This window comes from Hibiscus syriacus, unplaced genomic scaffold (genome assembly GCF_006381635.1).
Source record: "Hibiscus syriacus cultivar Baekdansim isolate YM2019G1 unplaced genomic scaffold, ASM638163v2 tig00110403_pilon, whole genome shotgun sequence".
Taxonomy (NCBI): domain Eukaryota; kingdom Viridiplantae; phylum Streptophyta; class Magnoliopsida; order Malvales; family Malvaceae; genus Hibiscus; species Hibiscus syriacus.
The window spans coordinates 313387-332231 of record NW_024062723.1 but is presented as its reverse complement, the minus strand read 5'-3'; the positions used below and the strand labels follow the sequence as shown (position 1 = coordinate 332231).

The following is an 18845-nucleotide window of genomic DNA, read 5'->3' as shown; positions in this document are numbered from 1 at the left end:
TTTAAATAAATAATGTTATCAACTTTTTTTCATTAAATGGTTGATCCAAAAATCAACATTTTAGTTATTATATAGAAGAAAATATAAAAAAAAAATCAACAGTTTAATAATTTATGCATAGTAATTCAACAAAATTCAATTAATTTAAATTTATATTGTTCTCAAATGTTAAATACAATATCATACATGTTGAAATATAACCCTCAATCATTTGACATTGAACACTCATACCCCTAATATCTATGGTGCTTCAACTCAAGACCTCAAACTTAGTCGATGCCCAATAAACTTGAAATGATATGGTTTTCAACGATTACTCTCAAAGTTTGTTTATAAAATATAATGATTAAATTATAATCACTCGTAGACACGAATCAAGTGACATCGATTGGTGATAAAAAAATTGTTATTATTTGAGATCTTTGGTTCGAGTATTAGGAATGTCAGGAGTATGAATGTTTAATGTCAAATGATTAAAAATTATCTTTGAACATATATTATCTCGTACTTATCATAGATTAATAAAAATAATAATAATAACTCTCAGTTTTTTATTAATCTAAGTGAATATAATGTAATATATGTTAAAGCTCTCAATCGTTTAATATTAAACATATATATTCTTACATACATAAAATTTGAATTCAAAATGTTAGAGAATAAGAAATAGTTAATCATTTAACTCGTTTGATTCATACAACTCTTAATGTATTATGCATTAGAAAGGCTAAAAATATTAATTTATATGCAATCGATTATGTTGCATACATTGCATTAATGCTATATTTTAATTTTATTTTACATAATTTCATATTGAAATACCATTTTTTTATACTTTTAAAAGAAAAGAAAAATTGGGTAAAATTTTTTTGTAAGGTAATAATAATAGTTTCTAGGTATCATATTCACGTGTTTTGGAGGTTATGCTGGCCATAAAGGGGCAGATGGCCCTTGAATATGATATGGTGGGGCTGACAACGACCCTAATAATAGTCCCTTCAAAATAAAAATATTATATTTATAACTGGTTCTTTTTTAAACTTAGACGCCGATCTTTACTAAAATTAAAAGTATAAATAGGTGTCAGGTTTTTAATTAATTTAAAGTGATTATAAGTAAAATTATTTATTTTAAAGATTTTTAATTATTTAAGAATAAAATTTTAAATATTATGTAATTGCTGATATTTAAATTTAAAATCTTTAAAGATAATAATCTTTCTTTAAGTTGGTATGAAATTAGTGTTAGCTAAATTAAGTAAATTGCTTGTGCTTAGTTAAATTAGGGTTGGTATGAAATTAGTGTTAGCTAAATTAAGTAAATTGCTTGTGCTTAGTTAAATTAGGGTTGGTCTCATTTTTATAATATTCGATTTAAATTAATCGATCGATAAAATCGTAAAACGCATGCATGAACCATAAAAAGATGGTTAGAACCCTCGACATCCATGAATCCCTAATGTCATTTCCAGCTTATTATGATAAATGCCTACCAAACTTTATAGCTTTCTCCTCTACCCTTATCTTGTTTATTTTTGTCCATATATTGGCATATGAACACGTTAATTAAAACGTCATAAAAATTTATAATATATGCAAATCTGGTTTTATAACAAATTTATAGTAACAAAATGTTAAATAAAGTTATATTTTTTAGAAACAATTTTGAATCTGTAAATTACATAAATTTTATTTTATTTACCTTTTCTTAATATTTAAAATAAGGGTAAATTACACCAATCATCACTGAACTTTATTCACTCTCGTATTTTACTCATTGTACTTTAAATCCGTTAAATTTTCTCAATGCATTTAACACAACCATTTTTCTCACTAAGTCGTTTCTCACTAAATGACGTTATAAATGAGTTGTTATATAGATGCAAAATGACGTTATTTTGGAGAAAGTTTTATTTTTCTAAAACATCAACGTTTTAACATCGTTAAATATTTAACGGCTAAGTGACCAAAAATGCTAATTGTATTAAATTTGCTGGAAATGAATATTGCAAAATCACACTGTTCGAACTGACAAGACAAATTAAAACTATAATCAACAAGTGAACAATCGAAACCGTGTCGTGGTGAAAATCAATGCTATAGAAACAAATTCGTCCCAATGTGTGTAATCGCTTAACACGGTCGCTACGAGAATTCATACACCTGAAACTTGGCAAAAAATTTGTGTCGTGATGAAAACCACTGCTTTAAAAATAAATTCGCCGTAATCGTGTCGTGGTGAAAACCACTGCTTTATAAACAAATCGCCGCAATGTGTGTAGTCGCTTAACACGATCGCTCCAAGAATTCGTACACTCGAAACTTAACAATCGAAACCGTGTCGTGGTGAAAACCACTGCTTTAGAAACAAATTCGTCCCAATATGTGTAATCGCCTAACACGGTCGCTCCAAGAATTCATACACCCGAAACTTAACAACTGAAACCGTGTTGTGGTGAAAACCATTGCTTTAGACACAAATTCGCCCCAATGTGTGTAATCACTTAACACAATCGCTCCAAGAATTCATACACCCAAAACTTAACAACTGAAACCGTGTCGTGGTGAAAACAATTGCTTTAGAAACAAATTCGCCCCAATGTGTGTAATCTCTTAACACGATCACTTCGAGAATTCGTACACCCGAAACTTCACAACTGAAATCGTGTTCTGGTGAAAACCACTACTTTAGAAACAAATTTGCCCCAATGTATGTAATTGCTTAACACGACCGCTCTGAGAATTCATACACCCGAAACTTGACAACCAAAATTGTGTCATGGTGAAAACCATTGCTTTTATAAACAAATTAGCCCCAATGTGTGTAATCGCTTAACACAGTCATTTCGAGAATTCGTACATCCGAAACTTAACAACCAAAATCGTGTCATGGTGAAAACCACTGATTTAGAAACAAATTCGACCCAATGTGTGTAATCACCTAACACCGTCGCTCCGAGAATTCGTACACCCGAAACTTAACAATCGAAATCGTGTCGTGGTGAAAACTACTGCTTTAGAAACAAATTCGCCCCAATATGTGTAATCGCTTAACACGGTCACTCTGAGAATTTGTACACCCAAAACTTAACAACTGAAACCATGTCATGGTGAAAACCACTACTTTAGACACAAATTTATCCCAATGTATTCAATCGTTTAACACGATCGCTTTAGAATGCATATACCCAAAACTTAAAAACTAAATTTGTGTCGTGGTGAAAACCACTACTTTAGAAACAAATTCGCTCTAATGTGTGTAATTGATTAACATAATCGCGCTGAGAATTCGTACACTTGAAACTAGAGTGAACTGCCAGTGGTACTACTCTTCTAATAGCAGTAGAGAAAATAAGCTCAGAAAACCTTTGAAAGTTAAGAAGATTAGTGTTGAGTGAATTGAGAATGCTAACAATTTTTCTCTATTTATAGCTTGAGTTCATCCATTTGTAACTCTTGTAACGAGCCAAGACCTTGACCTCGAATGATTGTGTCTAAGTCCACGAGACGAACATCAGCGCACAAGATGGTCTCTTATTCTCTATCACTCAACAAGAGAGAAAAGTGAACACTATAAATACCCATGACAATGGTATTCTCACTCAATGTGGGATAGTATCGAAACATTACCAACAAAAATCAGTAAGAAAATTGAATGTATTTAAAATACAGTGAGTGAAATTAAAGATAATAAAATTCAGTGATGATTAATGTAATTTACTCTTATAAAATAAGTATAATTAATATTCGTTCGGAGGTGACAAAAGAGAGAAAACGTGCCGTGCCATGCGATGCGCAGCTTTCAACCACCGCCGACACCTCCCTTTCAAGATCCCCTTTGGTAATCCAACTTCTCTGATAAGATGCTTGACCAATTACTTTTTTTTTTTCTTTTCTAGTTTTAATTTTAGATTATAAAAGAAATACTTTAAATAAAATAAAATAAAGTGGACGTCTAAAATACGCCCCAAAAAAATCAAAAGATACGATAAGAGCAGGAGTGAAAAGACTTTTTCGTAGTTTTTGTCCACTGTTTCTTTGCCTTTTGTCCTTTTTTTTACCTCTTTTAGCTTTGCCCCCGCTTCCTTCTCGTGTCTTCTAAAATATATATATATATTTTTTATTTTAAAAGTTGCAATATAATGATATTATAAAATTAGGTAAATTACATCATTCTTTCCTTGAATTATATTCAATGTATTTTTAATTTTTTAATTTATTCACTGAATTTTTAAATTAATCTTATTTTGATCAATTTGAATTATTTTATTATTGTTTTCATATGATGTGGTAATGTTTTATTATTTAATATAAAATAAAAACAAAAGGTAGTTAGATGTTATCGTCAGCCACCGTCGACTGCCGTAGATGATGGTCGTTCGATCTCAAATTTTATGGGTTATTTCTTTTTGACTTCCTGAGTTAGAATTTAGTGGTTTTTCACCGAAAAATATCCCAAAAACCCTTGACTTTTGACTAAAACCTTTCAACTTCCTCACTTTTAATATCTAATTATTAGAATTTGGAGCAAGTTTCGACAAATGGAGGTTGAATTCGGACTCACGGCGTCGAGCGAAGTGACCCATAAAATTTAGGATCGAACGACCACAATCTACAACGGTGTAAGGCAAGCAACGGTTATGTTCAGCCAATTTATGTTTTTATTTTTTATTTTATATTAAATAATAATAAAAATATCACATCATATAAAAACAATAATAAAATAATTCAAAATATCAAAATATAAATAATTCAAAAATTTAGCAAATAAATTTAAAAAATAAAAATACGATAAATAAAATAATGTAATTTCACCTGAAAAATAACAATAATCCAGTTATTATCAAAATATCAACATAAAATTGATTAGAAAGGAAAATATGTACAAAACGGTGCGTTTTGGTAGGAGGGAAAGAGAAAGGAAAAAGTTGGAGAGACTAGCAGTCTAGTTCTGCCATACAGCGGCAGAACAAACAACAGCGACATTTGCGCGCGTCCTACGTGTCAGCTTTTGCCTCACACCTGTCCTTTTCAGTCTTCTCCCTCCTGGTTGACCCCACGCGTTTCTCGCGCGTCACTCCTATCCACCTTTTTACCATTTTATTTTTCTTAGCTCCTTCTTCCCTATATGTCGGGTAGATGCCCCTAACTCTATGGGGTCCCCACCTGTTTTTGGTAACATGGTCACCAATTTTTTTATTAATATTATCTATTATGGCATATATTTTTTAATGTATTTGCAATTTATATTTTGTAAGATTAACTATCTGTTGATGGATTATTCAAAATTTCAAATAATACAAATTTGAAATGATTTTTATTTTCATTTTAAAAAATGTATATTAAAAAACAATTAAATCCGAGCTAAAACACTTGACACTATCATTTTAGTGGAAGTTTAGAGGAAAAAGAATTAATCTAATTAATTACAAAATTTTGGAAAATCAACATTTCTTCTTGATTTTTTGGTGGGTATTTTGATTTTTTTTTGGTTTATGACATGTTAACATGAACACTTGCATTTTTAGTGGATTTACAAGCGGGGCAAGTATGAACCGTCGACCCACAACTGGTACACAGGCACAAATGCCTGCACGGTAATAGCAGCACGCACGATTCCTCCTTCCCGCAATTTCTACAGACACGACCGGCACCACTGCCTCCGGTGCTACCTTCCTCGGTAGTCGCTGCCAACGTGCGCTGCTTCTCCACCTCCGAACTGCTGCCGCAAAAAGACTGCGCATCATCCACGTCGTCTCCCGCCGGTTCCACGGCGACATCCTCCTCCGCGCCTCCATGAGTGCGCTCGCCCTTGAGCTGGGCGGCTGCGAGGACTTGTTCGAGGTTGGTCCTTAGTGCGTTGGCGGTTGCCTCGTTGGTTTGAGCCAAGTCGCGCCATATTTGGTTCTCTATGCACAGAGATTTCACTCTTTCTTCGAGTGCCCAATTTAGTTTACCTATCTTCTCGATTTCTTCTTCTTTGGCTCTCAACTTCTTCATCACCCCTCCTTCGATTGCCTCCATTATATTCCTCGCTTGCCTCTTCCTTTTCTCCTCAATTTCCACCCTCATTTTCTCCGTCTAAAAGAACCCAAACTCCGTCAATATCAAAACATTAAAAAGAACAAAAAAAAAAAACTCACGTGTTGGGAGATAAGATGATCAATATCCAACTGCTGTTGCTCCATATGAAGCGAAATATCATGACCCAGAAACGAGAACGGAGAGCAAGCTTTATTATTGTTACCGCCATGCGGTTGTTGCTGAGCCAGTGAAGGAAACGAAAGGATTGGAATAATGGAATCCCTCGGGCGCTTTCTGGGTAACGGAAGAACATTGTTACACGTCAAACTACTTTCCGATTTCATCGCCGCCGCCGCTGCAGATTTTTGATCGTTAACAAAAGAGTTATACAAAGGAAGCAATCCTTCCGTTGGAAACCCGTATTCCATCTCTGCCGGATACAGATTCCCGTTTGCTTCAACGTGATTCATCATGTCCCTGTGAACACAAAACGAATCTCAGAGACGATTCAAAGAGCAAATGAAAATATTTCGTCGTTCAGAGCAGTCGCGTCGGTTTTAAAACGAACCCGTTCCCTAAGAATGGAGAGGGGAAAAGAGTGAGATGCCTAGCTTCAACAGCCATGGAGGAAATGATAGCGTTTTGAGCTGGCTTTGCTACGGCTTTTATGAGGGGTGAAATGGAAGAGAAATATAGTTGTGGTGGGGTTTATTTAGGATTCGTTTCCGTTCGGTTTAAATAAATAAAAAATTAGATTGCATTTATGAAGCAGAAATATAAGGTTATAAAATAGAAGATTAGTTCGTTGGTTTGGATATTTTGTCTATTTTAAGATTTCTTTACCAAATTAACCTCTTGCCTTTCCTCTTACTTCACTCTCCAATAAACAATTCGATCCAAATAAAATTAAAGATGTATATGGTCTAATTATGCTTCCACCTCCCATACTCTTCACATATTTTAAATTTAATCTCTTTATTTATTTTTGATAGGATGATAAGATTAGGGAACAACACTAGAATTAGAAACAGCAACACTGTTGCTTGGTCAATCACGTGTGCGTTTGTTGTGCGGGATAGAGTTGTAAATGAGATGAGTAAGACTGTGAGTTACTTCAAATCTTGCTTGATAAATACTCTATTCGAAGGGATTTAAATCGAGTTTTTCACAAGCCTAAACGAATTATTTGACATTCGACTCGAAAAGTTCGCAAACAACTAAAAAAATTTATTTATTAAAATTTTCATTTTTCTAAAAATAAATTATTAATAATTTTAACATTTATTTTTTTATTTTTTTAAATATAGTAAAAGGGTTTCATGTACTTAAGGTTCTGGTTTGAGCTTCAATTGAATTAAGTTTATTTTTTTATTTCGAGCCTCAATTCATGATTTTGAGTTCAATTCGAAATTAAAACTATTAGGCTCACGAGTTTCTGAATGAAATCGAACTTAAAAATATTTGAACTCGACTCGGCTCGTTTACGATGCTAGTGTGAGTAGACTTTTCTAATAAAAAAGTTAGACAATCCAATTTACCAGAATACATTCGATTGTGTTATCTACTGGGGTTCAATTATTATATCAACAGAATAAATGACTGAATTATTATATTAGGAATACAGGGACTAAATTTCATATCTGCTAGTACATGAACCGAGAGCAAATTAGACCAATATATAAATCTAAGTATAATCTGTAAAATTTGTAACTTTGTAAGGGTATTTTAGGGATGAAACGGGTTTACCGTCTTGTTCACGTATTTATTTATTTATTTTAAATTTGGTTCATTGTCTTGTTTACATAATTGGTTGTGATGAAATGAAAGATTCGATCATTGACCGTCAGGGTATCTTCCACGTGTACAACGCCACGTAAGCATAGCTGCGGGCGTTTTTCTTTTTCTCTTTCCCTTGATACCCTCTCCTGAAACAACGTGAGAGAACGTGCGGGGTCCACCCATACACTTGTGGGACAGGGTGAGAGGCAACGTGAGGAAAAGCGTGGCAGATACGAAATTAATTTGTATTTTGAAAAAAGGTTTAATGTAACCGGCGATCCCTTCATTCTTCTCATTTGTTATGTTAAAACCCAATAAAGCCTTATTCCCGCCGTGACAATAGGTTTCGTTTGGGATTTGGGAATGATTCTTCAAACGAGTTTTTCAACGAAAAAATATTGTTTTTTTTAGTTTCTTGGTTTGACTGAAGATAAGTTGTTTGATAATTTTTTTTTTTGCTTTTCAAACAGAATTTTAGATGAAAGGCACTTTTTATCAGTATTCTATAAAACGGTCCCTAAATTGTATTTAGAAAAGGTTTAAACTTACTGATGACCCCTTCACTCTTCTTATTTTTTATATTCCAGTCCAATAAAGTCTTATCTAAATTGGTAAGGTTGAGGTCTAGACATGAACCAAGTGACTATTGTTGTTCATTGATAATAATAAATTAGGTAAATTTTTAATGAACCAAGTTGGATCATAACATCACATTAAACTTTTAGTTCAAGAATTCATGTACATTGACTTCAAATTTTAATAGTAATAATAAATTAGGTAATTTTTTAAGAACTATAAGGTTTGTTAAATGAATTATTGTCTAACTCATTATCACTATAAATGAATTTAATATAATAATAACAATAATAATAATAAAATTATTTTTTAATGGATTGGGGTGATTATAAGGTAGTATATGTTCAGAATATTTCTTAATCATTAATAATGCACGTACCCTACCAGTGGCAGATCTAGAATTTTTTTTGAGGGTGTGTACACATATATTAATAATATAATTTTTTATATTTAAATAGATACAATAAAATTTCAGGGAGTGCACGTTCCCACCCTAACACGAATGTACACCCACCACTGTACCCTACAGACATAACTACTCAAAACTAAGACCTCTACAAATAACAATATTCATTTAACCATTGAAATCACTTAATATATTCGACAAATAATAAATTCTATAAAGTTATCTATAAAATTATCTTTGAAAATTCCATATCAACGTACATATAATCAAAATTTTAATTTGAATAATTTTACGTATAATTTGACTTTTTTTTTAAATAATTTATCTTTGGCAATATGATCCGCATACAGGCATTTGTTAAGAAGAATAGGTTTGGCCATAATTCAATTTGGATAGGTGATATTTCTTATGTTTTGGATGGATTTTCCAAGAGAATTAGATGCATTGATCTGTTGGAAGGTTGAATTATATTTAATAATAATGTAAATTTTAGTAACGATTTTAATATTCTAGGTAAATATAGATTTTTTCCCTTTCGGGTTTTAAGGTTTCGTCTTGACTAATCCGAATTTATCCATGTAACACACCTGACTTTGGTGAGCAAGAATTTTCTGTATACACAAAGACTCAAACTCGAAACCTTGATTAAGCGATATCAAACTGCTTTTCACTTGAACCAACCATGTTAATGGTAAATATAGATATTTATTTAAAATAATTGAAATCAGACCCTCGTAATTATATTATTTTATGTATCTTCTTTAGGATTTCTTTAATTTTATCGTATTAGCGTTTGATACAAAGATATGCCTAGATTTAATACAGTGACACAACAAAACTATTTTATGTGTCACATATATATATGATAACAACCATGTCCTAATTTTATGCTTCCAAGGCAAATCTCCATCTTCATTATAAAACTTAACATTTGAGCAATATATATTATACATATAGAGTGCTGTACACTTTTGTTTTGGCATCATAAGATAAAGTTTAGCTTAAGCAACATTAGACAAATCAGCTTCATTTGAGGAGACTAAATGACAAAAATAAGCATACAAACAAAGGGAGAAATTTAGGGTTTTACTAAATTAAGTGGCCAACTAAGGGTTTTCAGACATTGTACTTATTTTGCATTGCATGATTCGGGCATCTCGGCGAGGAGAGACAGATATTAATTTTTTTTAATCATGAAAATATAATATAATGTGTATATATATATATATATATATATATATATATATATATATATATATATATATAAGCAAAGATGTGGCTTGCAAGGCAGGCCGTACAGACAGAGAGGACCTTTATATTAATTCATTGATAAATACATTGCACCCATTGCTCATATTTCCATTTCATGGATCTCCGATTGCACCCATTGTTCATATCATATATTACAATTTATTTTTTTAATAAATTTATTAATTAAGTATATCTTTAACTTGTGATATAATTTTTTAAGACAAAAAGGCATCAGAGGTCTATATACTTTTGGGGGGGGGGGGGAATCAATGTGACCCTAATTTCTTTATCTCAAAATGACCCTCCAACTTAGAGCGACGAAAAACGTTCAGTACCGTGGACTATCACTTATCATCGTAACGGTCAAACGGCAAAAAACATTGGTCAAAGGGTCACATTGAACTTATTTTTTTAGTTGGAGGGCCACATTATTTTTTAGGTACAAAGATCTTTGATGCTTCATTGCTTCTTTTTTTTTTTTTTATAAATCTAAGGTAATATTTGTTCTAAAGACTTTCAATCATTTGACAATGAATGCTTAAATGTTCTGTATTCTCTGATTCTCGAACTTAAGACATCTAGGAATAACATCCGTTCTTTTGACAATGAATACGTTAGATATCTCCATCATGTTTGGTCTGAGCAACCATGCTTTTATTTTTATATATTTGTTTCAAATCATTGATTTTTTTATCAAGTATACTTGAATATGATCTTCTTGTTTAGGAATAAAACTCTCTTATCTTAATAAATAGAATTAAATAAAGAGAAAATTGGATGCTCATTGCTCTTGAATGCATCTTGTCATCATAAACTAGGACATCACAATATATAATATTAAAATAAAAGGGAGTATAATAGATATGAAGGGAGGGGGGTCATGTTTTCTTGTGCTTCCCCTTCATATTTCAACTTATTATTTATTGCACCAATTCGACTTGATTTATGGAGGTTTCCCTTTAACTTTATTTCCTCTTCACATTTCAACTTATTAAAGTCATTGGTACTGTGTGTTCTTCATGTGGTATCCAACCCTTTCTTTGTTTTCTCTCACACAATGAGAATCTCAATATCTCCCCCACTCTTTCACTACCATTTTCTATTCCCCTTTCTCGAGAATCTAGTGTGCATCGATATACATATAAATTAGAATCCACTTATACAATGTAAAACTCTTTAGTTTTACATAGATTTAGAATCGTTGGATGAGTGAAAATAGATGATTGAGATTGACTCATTGTTTTTTGTCTAGTAAATATCTTCACATTTACTACTTTTAATCTCACTCATATATTTTCACTCATCCAACAACCTTAAATTGATGTAAAACTAAAAAAGTTACATTGTATAACAAAATCATAACTTTGACTATCCCATTAATTCTCAAACCAAGTAGTGTTAATGAATGGTTGATGTTGGGTTTCTGTTTGAGCTATCATTATTTCTTGTATTGGAAACATACCTTTCTTAGAGTAAGCATATATATATATAATTATATTATAAGCTTTAATTATATATTTATAATAAAAATATATGAAATATCAGCAAATTTGACCATATTTTAAGGAAAGAAACTGCATGTATTCGTGGGGTCCGAGTAGTAAAGCTGAGGCACACATATATACATGTAAATATATTTATTCTTTTACTGAACTAAATGGTTACCCTTCGTGACTGTCAACTTTGCATGATAATGCAAATAACAACCAAACAAAAGTATTAAATAAAACAAGTATTTTTGGGAAATTTCAATGTCAAATATGGGCCTGGAATGGCAACAGATTTATTTAGTTTTATTTATATCACTTGCAATATCAATGACACATTTCCCAATCAATTATTTATAATTTTAATTTTATCTTTTCTGTGTATGTCTGATGATGTCTGACCCGGTCTTTTTCCATGTGCATACTATCATACTCTTGTCCCGCTTTATGACAAAGTTATTTTCAACATTCATTTCCCTCAACAATCTGCAATCTCCTTTTTCTTTTGTTTTCAAGGACAATTTATTATGAAATAAAAGCAGTAGTAGATGTTCTGTTAGCTTTCATATATATATATATATATATATATATATATATGTGTGTGTGTGTATGTATATGTATTGCAGTAAAATAGTACTGACCATTTTGACAGAAATTAATCATCATGTAGCTTCACAGCTCTATTTATCGTGGTTTATGTCTTCTTCTACCATCTGATCCTTTCCCTTGTCCCTCTTGCATTTATTGGAAGGAAAAATGTGGCATTGTCATGAAAATGTGATTACAGTTTACTTTTATTTTTCATGAATTATATATATTTCATCATTAAAAAAACAACTAAAAAATTGATGATGTTATAAGAATACAAAGATGAGAATGACCAATAAATAAATCAGATTACAAACAAAAAAACACATTTATGTAGAAAATCTTAAATAAAAACAATCATAGATTGAAAGATTTTTTTTACCATATTAATAGAAAATATAATAAAATTTCGAGAAATTTATTAAACCTTTAAACCCTAACTATATATGTAATATTAAGAATTAATTTTGTGATGAAATTTGAGGATTGTGAAATGTCCGAGTTTCGCAGGACCAAGCGAGCTGTATGCGTATCACTATCCACCACCTCAAACGGATTGACCCAGCCCGAAAACTGCCCAAATCATTAACGAATACGAATGATTTTCGAGTATAAAATCTATTACATATAAAAGGCAACATAATATAAAGCTGCAAAGGAATGAAATATGCCCAACCTCAAACTACATTTGTACTGGTTATAGTAATAGAATCCATTGATGTACTTGGCTCATTATTATGGCTCTCACAACCATTAGCCTCCATTGGTGTGTCAAGGGGAGGTTGATGAAACGGCTTTGGAGGCATTTCAGGTAGCTCATCCTTATTTTCAAGTATCTTCAACACTTTATTTATCGATGGACGATCTGCAGGCAGTGATTGTATGCACCAAAACGTTGTTATTATCATCTTTCTCACCATTGAATTTTCATCAGCAGAAGCATCTCCGAGCTCCATGTCCTCACCTTGATCCAATCGATCAAAAATCCAAGACGGAAAATAGATCTGACTGGTGTGATCAGCAAATGCATTCACATCCTTTCTCATTCCCATCATTTCCATTAGTAACATACCGAAGCTATAAACATCGGCTTTGTATGAGATGCCTCCCAGGTTTTTGTATACCAATTTTGGAGCAATGTATCCTATTGTTCCCCTTGTTGCAGTGAGCGACACAATGCTATCATCTACTAAATATAGTTTAGCAAGATCAAAATCTGAAACTTTTGGATTAAAATTGTGGTCTAGAAGAATATTGTGTGGTTTGATATCAAAATGCAGAATTTGCATGTCACACCCTCGATGCAAGTAGTTGATTCCTCTAGTCACCCTAAGCAATATCTCAAATATCTTTTTCCAGCTCACAGTATTCTTATTTTCTTCTGTAAATATGATTTTATCCAAAGATCCATTTAACATGAAATCATAAACAAGAGCTTGCTTTGATCCCTCCATACAAAATCCAACGAGTTTTTGCCGCGTTAGCATGATGGATTCTCCCTATTAGCCATTCATAATGGCTGAGCTGGCACAAAAGGATTATGAATTTGTTATAACATAATTGCATGGAATGTTCTAGTACTCTGTTCTCTCTATATACGTGTTTTTACATGGAAGATTTTATTTTGCAAAAATAACATACATACACAGTTTTTCAATCTAGTCCTCAGTCATCGTTTACCATCTTTCTCAAGATGATCTTTTCGACGTCTGCAACACCTTCGAATTCTATATTTTCTCCTTCTATACCATTTCGTCATTATTAAACTCGTTCAAAATTTAGTTTTAGATATATCTGAGTACATATGCTCATATATAACACAATACTAGTACATATGAAAGAAAATAATAATATAAAGCTACAAAGCGATGAAATGTTTCTGACCTCAAACAACATTTGATATGCTGCTGACATTAATATCATCCTTTGATGCAGTGGGCTCATCATTAAAGTTCTCAGCGCCATGAACCTCCGATGATGTGTCAAGAGGAAGTTGATGAAATGGCTTTGGAGGCATTTCAAGTATCTCATCCTCGTTTTCAAGCATCCTCATTACTTTATTCATTGAAGGACGATCAGCAGACAATAATTGTACACACCAAAAGGCTGTTACTAGCATCTTCCTCACCATTACTTTGTCATCATGAGAAGCATCTCCAAGCTCCATGTCCTCACCTTGATCCAATCGGTCATAAATCCAAGATGGAAAATAGATATGGCTGGTGTGATCAGCGAATGCATTCACATTCTTTCTCCTTCCCACCATTTCCATCAGTAACATCCCGAAACTATAAACATCGGCTTTGTATGAGATGCCTCCCAGGTTTTTGTATACCAATTCGGGAGCAATATATCCTATTGTTCCCCTTGCTGCAGTGAGAGACACAATGCTATCATCTACCGAATACAGTTTAGCGAGACCGAAATCTGAAATTTTTGGATTGAAGTTCTCATCTAGAAGAATATTATGTGGCTTGATATCAAAATGCAAGATTTGCATGTCACACCCTCGATGCAAGTAGTCGATTCCTCGAGCCACATCAAGCACAATCTCAAACATCTTTTTCCAGCCCAAAGTATTCTTATTTTCTTCCGTAAATATAACTTTATCCAAAGATCCATTTGACATAAAATCATATACAAGAGCTTGCTTTGATCCCTCCACACAAAATCCAACGAGTTTTACCACATTAGCATGATGGATTCTCCCAATAGAGGCAACTTCATTTATGAAATCTTGGCCATTACCCTTTGCTTTACCAAGCAATTTTACGGCCACATGATGTCCACTACGAAGCTTTCCTTTGAATACCGTGCCGTAGCCCCCTTCACCTAATTTTTCTTTGAAACCTCTGGTCATTTTTTTGATTTGTTTAAAAGAATACCTGATCGGAACTAGATTGTTTTGTCTTTGAAGGAACTCTTCGATCTTATCATCAAATGATAGATGTCTCCTCCTCCATGTATACGCAACAAGCGCAAGCAAACAAAGTATCCCAGCCGAAGTCCTCAGTAAGATTAGGCCAACTATGAAGAAAAACAAATTGCAGCACATTAGTAGTTGTGAAATGAATCCAATAACATGTTACCTACATTCTCAAAGTCTGTAAATGTAATCGAACTTGATTTTTGTTTCTATTTTTGTATATATGCAAATCGAGTCCAAAAGCATACCTGTTCCTTCAACATATTGATCATAAGCTCCTGTACAAATACAAAGACAAAAGATATATGCATATCAATATATATTTTTAACTCTGAACCTGATCTAATCTGATTTTAGGTTATTTTCACTCAAATTGAACCCGACCCATAAAATCTAAATCTAACTCGATCTAAAAAATATATACCTTTCACTCGAAACCCGATCTAATATGACTTTAGGATCAATTCAGGTTAGATTTTTTTCACCATAAACTTGAACTCGTCCCGAATATATTCTCTAAAAAATCAGACCCGACCAGAACCTAATTTTTATAGAAAAACTCAATCCTATACCCATCCCTACCTGTGCTTCCCCTCTTTTAATGGCATAGAATTATTTATTGCACCAATTTTTGACTTGATTTATGGAGGTTTCCCTTTTAACTTTATTTCCCCTTTGACTACCATTTTCTATTCCTTTTTCTCCAGAATCTGGTGTATATGCAATGCCTGTCCCTTAAACTTATTAAATGTAATTGAACTTGAATATTTTTTCCTATTGCAGAGTTTTTTTTTGTATATATGCAAAATGAGTCCAAAAGCATACCTGGCGCTTCAGTATAGTTATCTGTAGAAATACAAAGACGAGATATATGTATATCAATATTACTAAAGAACGAAAAAGGTAAATATAAAAGTAAAAATAACGCGAATAAAGTCTGCAAAGCATACTCCTTGAAGTGGGTTGATAGGGCCCATGGAAAATGAAATGTTTAAAGCTCTTCCAAATATCTTTCCAAGCCCTCGTGCACATTATCCAATCTGCAATATGAAGTATGAACACACCCAAATAAACAGAGTGATAGGTTTGATCCAAAAACTCAATACATGCTTTTCTAGCTAATGCTTTTCTGGGTTTGATCAAGGGTGTAAGCGTTTAATGTCGAAATGATTAAAGTTTTTTTTAAACAGATATTGTCTTGTACTTATCTCAGATTGATAAAAAAATATATGAATACACCAAAATAAACATAGGGATAGGCACGGGACGGGGTGGACCGGATTTTTGGTCACCTCGATCCTGACTCGACATTATATCATTTAAACCCGATCCTATCCCTCCCCTATAAATTCTAATATTTCTCCCGTCCCGACTCCATCTCGGGTTTTAGATTAAAATACCGATCTCGACCCGTTCTGACCTAAATATATTAATATTTTAAAATAATATATTTTATAATAATATATTTATAATTATTTATTATATTTTAAATTCTTAAAACAATATATTATATAATAATTTTTATATTTTTAATAATTAAAGTTATAAAAATAAAAATCATTAAAATCGTAAATATATTATATAAATATAAAGAAAATTAATAATATAAATCGAGTCGGGTCAGCTTTTTTCACCTTAAAACCAACTCTGACCCGTCGGAAATATTTATCATATAACTCGTCTCGTCCCACCCTAAACCCCAAAATTAAAAAAAGCCCCTATATGATCGGGTCGGTCAGGACCCATCAAATTCAGACTTTTCAACCTTCCCTAAATAAAAACATTGTGATAGGTTTGATCCAAAAACTCAATAAATTAAATTACCTCCAATATCGTTCTGATGTAATATTTACTCGATAAACAGAGTATTTAAGCATACTCAACCAGTGGATATAAAACTGAGATTCTTTGGAGAAACTTACACGTAATCTTGAAATGAAACTTGGTTGCTGGCGCAATACTCCTTCAAGTCGTCCTCCGTCATCCAGTCAATAAAGACTCCTTCAGATAGCTTATTGTAGATATCCAGCGTAGACATGCCTGAGATATTATGAACCCCAATTGGAACCTCCGCTTCCAAGGTGCAGGATTGACTGAAATCAGACAGCGGAGTTCCTCCGTCTAAAAAGTAGAAATAGGAAGAGGCATTGGAGTTGATCCTACAACGAGATGCTGGAATATAGAGAGCTGACTCTATAGGTTTCGTGCAATTCACAACATGCATAAGGCTAAGATTATAATCATGATCATCATAATACAATCGAACCGATTTTTCACAGTTATAATAATAAGCATCATTTGCGAAACTGAGAGGGAGGGAATTGCAATCATCCATGTCGAGGCCCGCATCAACCACTCGCATCATGTAATTTTCATAAAATATTTCTTCGACAAAGAATTTCCCCTCTCTCAAAATCAAAGTGGTGCGGTTATTTTTCTCACACTCAACTTCATACCTACGGTCACCACAGTGAGGAGGTTGGTTTTTCAACCGGAATGGGGAACTGATATTCAAGCTTCCACAAAAAACAGACCCACAATCCTGATTTACATGCCTGGCGAGGCAAGCACCAGGAAATACAAATACAACTAAAGCAAAAGCGGCCATTAGCTGACCCAACCATGGCAGCTTTGCTTTTTAACTGAATGTAGGTCCCTGGTGCGCCCTTGCCGTTTACGACAATGACAAACGGTTTTGATAGTATTAGGGTAGGCACCACATTAACAAATTTAATCAATTTTGAGGGCCATTTATGAAATTATACCATAAACAACTTCGACTTCAATTGCATTGTAATTACATTTCTTAGGGTTTTTAAATGTTAAAAAAGAGCTAAAGGTAGGAAATAGTAGTGGCAGGCAAGCTACAGTTTTAGGTCTAATTTGGTGGCCTATTCACTTGATAATTAATATATATAGGCATTTAATTTAATTTTTTTTATTTTATCAATGCTGAGATATTCTATAATTTCTATAAATTCTAATACAAGTTGTAATTATATTATATTGAATTTTACATATTTTTGAGTTTATATTTTTCTTTATCATATTTTAATTATTTTAATATATTATTATAATAATATATATTAAAGTATTGCATAGGTCCAATACTATAACATGGAGTGCATTTTGGTCCTTGCGTTTATAATAAATAGATAAATAAAACCGTTAGAGAGTTAGTGGTAAAGAAATGATTAAAGAAATAAGAGCAGTGGGTTGGCCTGCATGCAAAGGAGAATCAATGAATGAAACAACGTGCTTTTCTGCATCTAATAGATTCCTTCAACTTTTGTCTCTCTTCCTTTTCATTTTATTCTACTTTTTAACACATTCAAGATGCCTTTGATTTAAGTTATTCATATTTTTAGGGTAAAGTGTACAAATAGTCCCCCAATTAAATGGTGTTGTTTTTTAGTCCTCCAACTATCAAAAGTTACAAAATGGTCCCCTAACTATAGGATGTTGCTTTCTTGAGTCCCTTGACTATTGATTATGTTCCGAATTTATCCTTTTCTTTTAAAAAAACTTGACGACAGTCTGAGCTGAATGTTAATATGATGTATGATATATGATAAAATATGATCTTAGAATCTCAAGAGATTATCATATCTCAAACAATATATTAACATCCAACTTAGACTATCGTTAATTTTTTAACGAAAAAGGACGAGTTTAGAATAGAATGAATAGTTGAGTGACTATTTTGTAACTTTTAATAATTGAGGGACTCAACAAAGGAATATCTTATAATCGGGGATTATTTTGTAAGTTTTAATAGTTATGGGACTTAAAAAAGTAATGTCATATCT

At 32.5% G+C, this 18845-nt stretch overlaps 3 protein-coding genes across 3 annotated transcripts; all 3 read right to left on the bottom strand.

The window, feature by feature from the left end:
• Window positions 1-5458: 5458 nt before the first annotated feature.
• LOC120123876 (probable BOI-related E3 ubiquitin-protein ligase 2) lies at window positions 5459-6726 on the bottom strand. The gene is made up of 3 exons (XM_039142680.1): window positions 6592-6726; window positions 6143-6500; window positions 5459-6080 (listed from the first exon to the last, which is right to left on the bottom strand). The coding sequence occupies exons 1-3, from the start codon at window positions 6645-6647 to the stop codon at window positions 5493-5495; spliced, it is 1002 nt and encodes a 333-aa protein (XP_038998611.1). The 5' UTR covers window positions 6648-6726; the 3' UTR covers window positions 5459-5492.
• A 6061-nt stretch (window positions 6727-12787) lies between these two features.
• On the bottom strand, window positions 12788-13549 carry LOC120123888 (rust resistance kinase Lr10-like). The gene has a single exon (XM_039142689.1). The coding sequence runs from the start codon at window positions 13526-13528 to the stop codon at window positions 12788-12790; it is 741 nt and encodes a 246-aa protein (XP_038998620.1). The 5' UTR covers window positions 13529-13549.
• A 446-nt stretch (window positions 13550-13995) lies between these two features.
• Window positions 13996-17667, bottom strand: LOC120123887 (rust resistance kinase Lr10-like). The gene is made up of 4 exons (XM_039142688.1): window positions 16959-17667; window positions 15862-15923; window positions 15285-15314; window positions 13996-15137 (listed from the first exon to the last, which is right to left on the bottom strand). Exons 1-4 carry the CDS (start codon window positions 17642-17644, stop codon window positions 13996-13998), a joined length of 1920 nt encoding a protein of 639 aa, XP_038998619.1. The 5' UTR covers window positions 17645-17667.
• Between the last annotated feature and the right edge of the window lie 1178 nt (window positions 17668-18845).

Coding starts and splice junctions, on each gene's coding strand:
- LOC120123876 (XM_039142680.1), bottom strand. CDS start 6,647: ATGGCTGTTGAAGCTAGGCATCTCACTCTTTTCCCCTCTCCATTCTTA. Junction 6,501..6,591: donor TCTCCATTCTTAGGGAACGG/GTTCGTTTTAAA, acceptor TTGTGTTCACAG/GGACATGATGAATCACGTTG. Junction 6,081..6,142: donor ATCATCTTATCTCCCAACAC/GTGAGTTTTTTT, acceptor GGGTTCTTTTAG/ACGGAGAAAATGAGGGTGGA.
- LOC120123888 (XM_039142689.1), bottom strand. CDS start 13,528: ATGTTAAATGGATCTTTGGATAAAATCATATTTACAGAAGAAAATAAG.
- LOC120123887 (XM_039142688.1), bottom strand. CDS start 17,644: ATGGCCGCTTTTGCTTTAGTTGTATTTGTATTTCCTGGTGCTTGCCTC. Junction 15,315..15,861: donor TAACTATACTGAAGCGCCAG/GTATGCTTTTGG, acceptor GTATTTGTACAG/GAGCTTATGATCAATATGTT. Junction 15,138..15,284: donor TCAATATGTTGAAGGAACAG/GTATGCTTTTGG, acceptor TTTTCTTCATAG/TTGGCCTAATCTTACTGAGG.